The 10,580-nt window shown below is 56.9% G+C and overlaps 1 protein-coding gene across 1 annotated transcript; it reads right to left on the bottom strand.

Moving 5' to 3' along the window:
- Positions 1-4,345: 4,345 nt before the first annotated feature.
- LOC119091635 (rho GTPase-activating protein 7) lies at positions 4,346-9,792 on the bottom strand. The gene is made up of 7 exons (XM_037214442.1): positions 9,705-9,792; positions 9,133-9,334; positions 8,458-8,759; positions 6,058-6,186; positions 5,670-5,832; positions 4,885-4,999; positions 4,346-4,460 (listed from the first exon to the last, which is right to left on the bottom strand). Exons 2-7 carry the CDS (start codon positions 9,212-9,214, stop codon positions 4,346-4,348), a joined length of 906 nt encoding a protein of 301 aa, XP_037070337.1. The 5' UTR covers positions 9,215-9,334; positions 9,705-9,792.
- Positions 9,793-10,580: the final 788 nt, after the last annotated feature.

Raw genomic sequence — 10,580 nt, 5'->3', positions numbered from 1 at the left:
CTCCAGCTTCAGCGGCCTCCCGGCGCCGCCTGTCTTCAGTTTCAGCGGCCGCCCGCCGCCCCCTGTCTTCAGTTCCAGCGGCCGCCAGCCTCCCGGGTGCGCGCTGTTTGAGTAGCTTCGCGCGAAACTGCGGCAATAATGTCGAGTCGTCACAGCTGATGGTGACCCAACGTGGCTGCGGCGATCGTTTGCGGAATGTTCGCCGCGCGACTGGGTTGAGGGTGGCTTCACGATGCGCCGGTGGCCGCATAAACCGGCCTGCTTCATCCCCAGAGAGTGCAGGTGTAGCCGATCGAGGGAAGGGTGTGCGAGGTCAGACCCCACTGTGACCTCGCCCAGCGTTCCCCGCTACTCCTCCACCTCTCCGGTGCACAGGGTTACCTGGCAGCTCGACGAGGTTTCCCCGTGGGCGTTCTTGCCGACCTTCTTGATGGATAGCTACATCAACAGGCTTTTAGCGCGGCCCGGTACCTTGGGGAGACTGCAATGCGGCTCATCACCCTTGATGGAAGTAGTGAAAAGCCTCATGTGCTTTCGATGAGCTTGTGAGGCAGCTGAGCGTTTTTCACGACGCGCTTGAGCCGCGGAGGAGTCTCCACCGACCAGGTACGCTCGTCCGGCAGCGCCGACCCAACAGCGGCCGCCACCCTGGGCGGACGCCCCGTCCCCGGCCGATGGAGTCAGACGTTGCCGGGCGGCGGCGGAGGCGGTGGAGTCGGCCGCCGTCCCTGATCCGGGGCTGACCTGACCCTGACCCGGGCGCCGGCTCGACCCTGGCCGGTGCCGTGGCTCGGCTCCCCCCTGCCTGGACCGACTCCTCCGCCGTGCCACGCCGCGCCGCGCTGCGCAGCAGACGTCCTCGGCGGCGGGCGGGGCGAGCGTGCCACGCTGGCCGAGCGGGCCAGGGCCGAACCAGCTGTGGCGCGGATCTTAAGGCGTCTTATGAAACAGGCTTGTCGGAATTCCGACGTAAGATATGGATAAGAAGGAGCTGGCGTGGAAACATGTGTCATGTCTGCGCCACTGCGCCCCCTCCGCCAGCCTCCGGCACGATACCGGTCCGCCACGCGGCGGTGCTCCGCCCGCACGCTGTCGGCTCCACAGCCGTGGGCGGTGCGGCGAGTCCGGCCCTGATGGGACGCTGGCCGGCTGTGGGAGCGCAGCAGCAGCAGCCGGCGGCCGGAGGGGCGCCTCCGACTGCGGCTCACGCCCTGACAGGCCGTGCCGTGCGCGGAGTGAGGCCCGCATTCCTGGGTTGTCTGCTGCCGCTGGCCACTCACGCCATGTGCTTGACTTGGCTTTGGCGGGTCGCCCGGCGATTCGTGTGCTGCGCTGTTGCGATTCAACATATCACTTCAACATATCACTTACTGTAAGTGGGCTAAGTAATACTGCAAACGTGGCGCCATGAAATATTGCTGTGCTTGTCGTGACTGACGCGACTTTTGTCCGAAACACCCAACATATCAGATGTGTGATATCCTGGTGCCACGGACCCTGTAAACCGGACGTGACAAATTCTTTCGTGACAAATTCTTTCGTTTCGTTATCGACAGCTTCTGCGAAGAAAGATGCCGATCTTCTGTGTTGGCCTTGTTTTATTCACGTAAATGGATTGTTTGGTATCGTTCACTTCTCTACTGCTTATTTTTGGTACAATTTTACACCAGCTAAACTAACAAGGGACAAGTTGTTTGAGGTGTGTGTGAATTAGACCATGTACCAGCATTGAATGAAAACGCCGCACGCCCTTTGAAAATAGGTGACCTGTTGTTAGATCTAACAATACCATGCCGTTTGATGGATGTCAGTTATGTTCCGGAAACATTCGTTGCGGATTGCGAATATCTACGGGGTTACTTTCTTCTATAGAATGTCTTCGTTGGATTAGAAAATACATTGGTGACGCATGTTCCGCTTGTTTTCTGTATTAGAACAACGTCTAAGACACGGTCCGCACCGCATCATACAGTTACATGGCGGTTGTTAGTGACCAATGGCTGAGCAGAGCGTGAGTGTTACAACAACCGAACGTGATGTAACCAGCAACCAATCCGGGTGCTCGTGGAACGGCAACGCCGCTGCTCAAAATGTCCAACCGAGAAAGATATAAGCCTTCAGTTGCCACCAGCCAAACAACATCATGCATTTCAGTATTTTCTAACGCTTCTGCTTCAACACTAAACATAGCCAGAGCAGGTAATTGTCGCAGCTCCTTCCCTCTTTGGTGGGATCTCCCCAGCCATTCCGCGCACCACAATGAGTTTTAAGTGAATTAAAAACTGGTCTTGGTAGAATAGTGATATACGTTTTAGACGTTTATTATCATGATTTTGAATGTCACAGTGCATCCTGTGTACTGAATGACTAAAAGTTATGGTGTTGTAAGATCGCACATAATTCAACCGAATATTTGGCAAGAGACACATTGCACAACCAGTAAACCATCTCAAACATGATGCAATTTTAGCTACTTGAGTTAACAGCCGTATTCCACATACCGGAAACGTGGGTTCCTACTGTACTCATTCGCTCCCCCCAATCCCACTCTCTACAAGGTTGTCAAGGTCAAAAGGCTGAAAACGAGCGCTCCATGGCACAATCTAAGTTGTGTGCAGCATACCTCCATATTCAGTGGTTTTAAAGGTGCGGAGGCGTCATATTATGGACGTTATCGACGTCCGTAGGTTTTACTAAGGCTGGCTGTGGTCAAGGTCCATCGTGCCATGTCTTAAAGATATTTGACATTCTTCATCAATGACATGGCCTTTTATGGCATGGGCTGACGTGACTTTGATGCGTCCATGCGTCGTCTGAGAGTTGTCTCGGTTGAGGCTCGTTTAGGGCCAGGTCTTCCAACAAATCAGGTTATTGTTAGAGGACATTTCAATGTGCCAATGTCACCGCCACGCATAATAACTGTGTGTGCAGGGTCATCCTAGGTAGCGGCCATGGTAGCTAATGGAATCATTATGATGGCATTAACCCTTGGAAGTAAGCGGTAGCACACCTCGACTCGTGTCACCCTTACATTGCGGACATACGCCAAGCTACGTGAATGCGCAGAGATAGCAGGGTGCAGACTGGCACTCGATTTCTCTTGAACGCAGTCGACTGCCACGCTGACTCACAGTGCATTAGGTTGATCACGACTCAGGAACAAAGGAGCAGCGAAAATTCCGAGCCGAATGCGATTCCAACTCAGGCGTACCTAGTCCTATTCCCGATTCGATTCCGATGAAGTCGATTTCGGTCATAGCAGTGTGGGAACTAAAAAGGCCTATAGGTTACATACAACATCCGAGGGATAATCATCATAACAATTACGAGGCGTCTACAGATCCACACTTGCTGCACGCAGGCCCCGTTTGAGTCGCCTCATCGCTGATTGTAGCCCAGCCGTTTGACTCAACACAGACCCCAGCTCTCAGACATTCTCAGGGAATCCATTCCACCCTGTCTCAGCAAACATTGTGCTCATTCCAGAGCTGGCTTCAACTCCGCCCGGAGTCCAGGTACGTAAGCGGGGGGGGGGGGACCACAGCGCCGTGGGAAGTTGCGCTACCGGCGAAGCTGGCGATTAACAAACAGCTGATTATAAGTTTAACAACGTCAGCAGCTGGAACGTGCGCAACGATTCACAGCTTCCGACAGACTACGGCATGCATAATTCATACACTGACAACTGAACATCACGCAACAGAGATCGACTAGCGGGCATGTTAATAAAATATGGAGGAATGAGACTCGAGTTTGATGACTTAATTAGCGCTGAAATACTTCATAAAGTATTGCGTCTGCACCCGCTAGTAGCACATCAGCGAACGAATTAAACACAAAGACACTCGTTATTGCGACCAACATAAACACATTTAACAGCACAGCCCTTGGCGCTGCATACATCTCGTATGACGCAACTGGAAAGGATTCGCTTCGAAAAAAGGACCGCAAATCAGCCCCGTATCAGGCACGCGGAAGTTAATAAGCGACACAACCAGCGCTACTAACATAATAAAGCTTCAACATCAGCAAAGGATGATGAAGATGATGTGTTCCAGATGAAGGAGAAATCACAGCAACGGGCAAAACCACACCCATAATTCTCCACTCTGCCCACATGCACAATTCAGCAATATTACACAACACTGCCCCGCCACCAACACAATCAACAATCAGCGACTGAGCTGCGCAGAGCAGAGATCGGCTCAGCCCCGCTCTTCCGCCACCTGCGCGGCCACGCGACCGTCCAGGGCGCGCCCAGGAGCGACACCGGCGGCGGTCGTGGAGCGGCCGGCCGGTGGCCGTGCCTCCCCGGCTGGCGGGACGCGGCGGCCCGACGCCAGGCTCAGACGCGGCTCTCCGGGCCGTCCGCCTCATGCCGGAAGGAGGCGCGCAGGGCGGCCAGCACCCGGGCGCACTCGTGGCCGTACACGCGGCTGTACCACTCCGGCGAGCAGCCCCTGCGAACCCGCGCAGTCATGTCACCCGCGATCACCTCCCACCGCCGCCTGACGGGGGCGGGTTACCGGGTGAGCGCGCCGCCACTGGGGCCAGGCCGTCTGAGAGACGCACGCCTAGTGCATGGCTGCGCTGTAATACCCTCCAAGGCATAGAATATGTATACATCTGTCGCAATGGCTGGCAATTGCAGGATCTCGAAATGAGATGTGAAGCTTTTCGCACTAGAATCCTGAGCGTGAGCTTTGTGGCTGGCAGCGAGCGCGAGCGAATGGACCAATCCAGACAATCGTAAGGCGCAACTCAGCACGAAGCGCCCATTTTGCATATCCCACAGCGGCAAGCTTTCGTGGAGGACCGCTCGGCGCCGGACTCAGCCCGCTTCCCGGGATGGCCGCGAGCCAGGCCGGGGCGTGGCCGACCTACCCCTGCTCGACGCGCGAGTAGTGTGTGAGTCGAGACTTGCCGGCGCCGCACGGCTCCACGAGGTAGCGCGAGGCCAGCACGACCCCACGCCGCGAGCTGGCCGCCGCCGGCGCATCTGGAGGAGGCATGACACGTCAGGCGGGCCGCGGTTGTCCCATCCGCTGCGTTGATAACGGAGGACGCGTGTAAGAAGGTAGTGGAAGTTAATGAACAAAAACATGTTTCTGCGGGACGCAAATGCTTGGCAATGGGCATATTACACATGTCATGATGATGCGTGGCGAGTCAGCACACGAAATATTTCAATTTAATGAGCTGGATTAGATGAGCAGGCGTGATGTTTTCTAATGCTATTAATGTGCAGCAATCAAGTTCCAATTCTTTCCGGAGCGGGAAATGAGCCAATATTCGTGCGGTCGGTCCAAGAAGCCAGCCCCGCGCCGTCGCCCGGCACTTTCCTTGTAACCCTACCAATCCAGCTTTCCGAGAATCGCCCCACACAATCACTAGAACGCCCTCCCCCCTCCCCCCCCCCACCAACGGCTCCGCCCACAGTGCAATGCACTTCTCCCCATCCTCTCGCCCAGCGCTGTAAGGCCCCCTCTTGCTCCCCCGCCCCTCCTGACTCTTCGCTGTCCGACGCCGCCACCCACCGGGGTGCTCGACGGTCCGACGCCGCCACCCACCGGGGTGCTCGACGGTCCGACGCCGCCACCCACCGGGGTGCTCGACGGTCCGACGCCGCCACCCACCGGGGTGCTCGACGGTCCGACGCCGCCACCCACCGGGGTGCTCGACAGACGTCTCGACAAGGCAGCAGGCGCCGCGCGGCAGGTCCGTCCGCCAGGCGCGCAGCACGCAGTACTGGACGGTGGGCCGCGGGCCGGCCGCCGCCTCGACGTACTGCAGCACCTCGGCGTCCTCGGCCAGCCGCTCCACCAGCCGCCACTGGAGCAGGCGCAGGTCGAAGGCGTGACGCTGACGCAGCAGCCGGTGCAGCACCTCGGCCGGCGGCGCCTCCAGCTCGACGGCGGCCCGCCAGAGCCGCAGCTGGTGGCCGTCGCCCACCTTGCGGACGGCCAGCTCCAGCCCGGCCTCGCTCGTCGGCACGGTCGTCCAGCCGCGCGGCCGGTCGCGCGCCTCGCGCAGCAGCGCCGCGCAGCTGGCGTCGGCGTAGGCGCGCCAGCTGCGTGGCTGCTCCTCGGTGCCCAGCTCCGAGAGGCCGACCGGCTGCGACACATCCAGCGCGGAGAACCGGCAGAGCGCCAGCAGCCCAGCTGGCACGCGGAACAGCGACTCGGCCTGCCGAGAGGGAGGGGTCAGTAAGACGGTCAGCGACGCGCTGCTCGGCCTGTGAAGAGGGAGGTCAGTAAGGCGGTCAGTGGCGCGCGCCTGCCGAGAGGGAGGGGTCAAGAGGGAGGGGGTCAGTCAGTCGGTCAGTGGCGCGTGTCTGCCGAGAGGGAGGGGTCAGTGAGTCGGTCAGTGGCGCGCGCCTGCCGAGAGGGAGGGGGTCAGTAAGACGGTCAGCAGCGCGCGTCTGCCGAGAGGGAGGGGTCAGTGAGTCGGTCAGTGGCGCGCGTCTGCCGAGAGGGAGGGGGCAGTGAGTCGGTCAGTGGCGCGCGTCTGCCGAGAGGGAGGGGGCAGTGAGTCGGTCAGTGGCGCGCGCCTGCCGAGAGGGAGGGGGTCAGTGAGACGGTCAGTGGCGCGCGGGCAAAACGACAACACTCGGGTGGCGATTTGGCAGCGGTGGTCCTCTGCCATCGGCAGGAGTGGGGCATCGATCTGGCTGTAATAACCTCTCGTTCCGGGAAATATGCATGTAAGCCGCCGACCAAACTAAAAATCCTTTTTGACATCTTACATTGGGAAGAAAGTGGCTGATTAAAAGACGGCGTTCACTGAGTAAAACATAGAGGTCTGTGATTTGCATACGCAAACAGCCTCAGGAACTTGAGTCAACAATATTAAAACTAGTGGCATTCAGTCTAGCACTTAGATTAGACAGAGTGGTCCTATTCCTCGTAGAATAAACGGAAGAATAGAGAGATATATGTGATAATTCGACAACATCCCTTTATCAAAGCAAATTGTTGCGGTTCGATAAAAGCATGTAGCCGAACTATCACATATATCCTTGCTTTCTCCGGTTTATTCTACAAGGAATAAGGCTATTGGTACTGTCTCATCTACATGCATAATGTTCTTAGCAAATGCACTTAACAACTTACGTAATCTCGCACTTACATAAACCAGTACAGTATGTTCAAAGCCATCTCACTCTGTATTCAGCAGTCGCGCTTGTTAATGATATTAAGATTTCCAGCTCCATTCCTAATGTAACCGTTACAAATCGGCCCTGCGAGAAGACAATCCATTACACAAGTTACAGCCGTTTTCACGCTAGCGTTTATTCCAGTAGAAACTAATTAAGCCCTGCTGCATTCCACAAGCACCTAGTTTTGAAATGCACGGCAAACAGAATACACATGGGACGGAACCCATCGTTTGTCGTCAGGCCTATCAAAATAGCCAGTCAACTTCATTCTGGGAAAAGTTTTAGTTCCTTCATTATGAACCAATTAGTCTTTTTTATGCTTGCGTACTTGATCCCATGGGACCAAGTCATAAAGTACTGCGAAGCGAATGGTCGAGCAGGCATATGATGATAAAACAAAAACGACTCCGGAATAAAAATGTACAAGTATTCTAATAGCCCTGACGAAAAACCACGGGTCTCGCTCTTGGCTATATTATTTTCCGTGCATTTCTGATTTGATACCAAATTAGGTCACCGTCTAGTAATGCCTGCGCGAAAGAGATTATATATATATATATATATATATATATATATATATATATATCAATGCATAATATGTATGACTTCCGTGAGCTTTTGTGGTATGTCCGTTTCCACGGGAGGGAAGCCGGTACGTCTTCCTGCCGATTCCACATTCGCTGCGTCAGAAAAAAAAATGAAAAAAATATCGCAAAAGTCCTGCCAGCCATCTACCGGCTGCAGCTTCTAGCAAGCTTAGTTTGAACTTTCTGTTATGACTGGCCTGCCAGGTCGGGTCAAAGGAGGTCAAATCACGCTTATGCCGCCTCGCGTAGTCTCTCACATGTCCGAAGTCAGGAAAATCCGATTCAAGTCAAACACGCAACCATTTATTTCCACGATGTAATGAGAGGTCAGCTCACGTATTACTGTAATTTTGATCGTATATGACAAATTAGTAGCAGTCCTCAAGGAGGACAACGATAAACATGACCGTAAAAGTTGTAGGTACTAAGAGCACTTCGGTTCATTTGAAAACGTAACGTGGTCCTGACTGATCAAACCTGACACTCTCTTTTTGTTGGACTAGAATTGCTCTAATGCGGTCACGGGGGCAGGAACTCCGTGACAGGCCAGTCTTGGCATGTACTTTCATCTCAAATTATCCCCGCGTACCATTCAAATTTTCAGTCCCAATCAGCCGGGTGGTGCGGAAGCATCCCCGAAAACTCAAACGACGTCTCACCAAACCACTCTCCAAGCTGGCCAGTCTCCTCCGCCAGGGGTGGTCGACCCACCTGTCGTATCAGAGCTGTCAGACACTCGTGCGCCGCCTTGTTCTCGTCCAGCTCGCGCTGGTCGGGTAGCCCCGCGCGGCGCGTGCGGCGCGGAGAGACGGACGCCGAGCGCTGTGACGTCATCGAGAGGAGCGTGGGCGCCAGGCAGACGGCCAGATTGTGAGCCGTCATCTGGTTGACGTCGGCGGCGGCGGCCACCTCGGCCAGGAAGGAGAGCAGCGTCTGCAGCGCCAGCCGAGACTCGTCCGGCAGCAGGAGCAGCGCGGACCGTGCCAGTTCGGGCCGCAACCCCGCCGGGGCGTCTGTGGACCGCCGACCCGGTCAGGTACGCCCAGCGGGCGGGTCCAGTACCGATTACAGCTGGGTGAGCCGCAAGGCATGGTCGGTCAGCGGCAGCACATGGCCAGGGTAATCGATATGAATAATCATGGCTTACGGCTAAGAATATTAAGTACGGTAACTTCGAAAATAAAAGACAGAGGAGGTAAGAGCCTAAGCCGTGCACCAGCAGTGGGCGCATTTATGTTGCAAACAAGCTTGGAAGCAAAGCGATGAATGTTTGCTTACCCAAACTGCACCGTCATAGCAGCCTGCAGGCGCGCGTCTCCAGTTATGGTTAGCATTAATCCCTCTTGAGCCCGTGCCCGGGAACGCACGTTGGCCGCATGCACTCACACTGGTAGATGGCAATCAGGATCTGGGAGACCCTGTTGGTGGCGAGCACCTCGGGCAGCTCGCGCAGGTACTGCTTCAACATGTCGGCTACGTCGAACGGACTGTGCCCCTCGAAAGAGACGGGCTCGTCGCCGGCTTCCTCGCACGCCTGGCGTAGCTGGTGGATCCGCGAGCGAGCGCCCGACTTGCGGAACAGTCCCACCTGGGGGCGGGGACGGCCGTGGTAGCGGTCCCACGGGAGAACAGCGCGTCGCGCTGGGGTTGGCGGAGCTAACTTCTCCCTGGCAATGGTTCAGAGCGCACCGGGAGGGCGCGACGATCGTCATGTTGGCCTGTCAGCGTATGCTCACTGACGGATACCAGTTGGAGAGAAACAAATACGGATGGCACGATGTCGCTCGGTGTCTCTGACATACACGCAAATAATGGGGGTTTACGGATCTCAAGCTTCCATGCGAAGAACATGCACAAAAACGGACCAGTACAGTCACTAGTCCCCAGCGCCCAACACGACAGCACAGCACAAATCTGGCACTGCTGTCCGGTGCCGGCGCAGCTGACGCCGCTCTCACCTGGTCGAGGGCGGTGCGCCGGAGGAAGTCGACGGCGCCCAGCAGGGCGGCCGGCAGCGGGTGGCCGGTGCGCTGGGCGATGATGGCCAGGGGCAGGCCGAACACGCGCCGGCCGCGCCAGTCAGGCTCGCGGCGCCTCCGAATCAGCCGCGGCAGCTGCCAGCTCCAGCCGGACGACTGCGGCGGGCAGTAGCGCGCCATCGCCGCCGTTATCCTGAGAGCGCGGCCCGCATCGGTCAGCCGAGGTCAGGCGGGGTCGGACCGCACCGGCCGGCACCGGCCGACGGTGAGCGGTCCCGTCTGGACACCCCCCCTGCCCCTCCCCCCCTAGGCTCCAGGAACCGGGCTGGCACACGCGACATGCCAGGTCGTCTGTCGTCGGATGGGAGCTTTGCTGTTTTATAGATCACGGAAGCACCAGCGCTGAACGGCTATCGGGGTCGTAATACGTAAGGCACATAGCCTAAAAGCCTAAGCGACTGGAGTTAGCGCCCGTGTTACGAAATCAACAGCTCGCCTGGACACCGAAGTTTATAATGAGCCTTCTCACGAGTTTTTAGCTTCCGAATTATCTTCAAGCGGACAAACGAGAACACTTGCTTGCTTGAGAACACTCCCTCACATCTACTCGGACAAGGAACCTCATCAGCAGTGCGCCGAACGTCAAGACAGCATTTTCGGCCACTGACCGGAGCAGCGCCTGGTTCTTGAGCACCAGAATCTGTCCGCAGGTGAGATGGGAGAGGGGCGTGGAGCCGGGGTCGGGCGGCGTGGGCGGCGTCCTCCCGTCCGTATCGTCGCTGCCGGCCGGAAAGCTGTGCCACCGCACCACGCCGGCTCTGTGGCAGAGGACGTCCGTCGCTCAGGTACCTCGCA

This window comes from Pollicipes pollicipes, unplaced genomic scaffold, assembly GCF_011947565.3.
Source record: "Pollicipes pollicipes isolate AB1234 unplaced genomic scaffold, Ppol_2.1 Scaffold_3447;HRSCAF=4054_pilon_pilon_pilon, whole genome shotgun sequence".
Lineage (NCBI taxonomy): Eukaryota > Metazoa > Arthropoda > Thecostraca > Pollicipedomorpha > Pollicipedidae > Pollicipes > Pollicipes pollicipes.
The sequence above is the reverse complement of the archived record's forward strand: the minus strand, read 5'-3'. Positions and strand labels throughout refer to the sequence as shown.

Excerpts from the sequence above, each read along its gene's own strand:
- LOC119091635 (XM_037214442.1), bottom strand. The coding sequence starts at position 9,214 with ATGTTGAAGCAGTACCTGCGCGAGCTGCCCGAGGTGCTCGCCACCAAC. Across the intron at positions 6,187-8,457 it reads TGACAGCTCTGATACGACAG|GCCGAGTCGCTGTTCCGCGT; the intron begins GTGGGTCGACCA and ends CCCTCTCGGCAG. Across the intron at positions 5,833-6,057 it reads CACGCAGCTGGCGCGCCTAC|TGGCGGCTGGTGGAGCGGCT; the intron begins GCCGACGCCAGC and ends CGCCTGCTCCAG.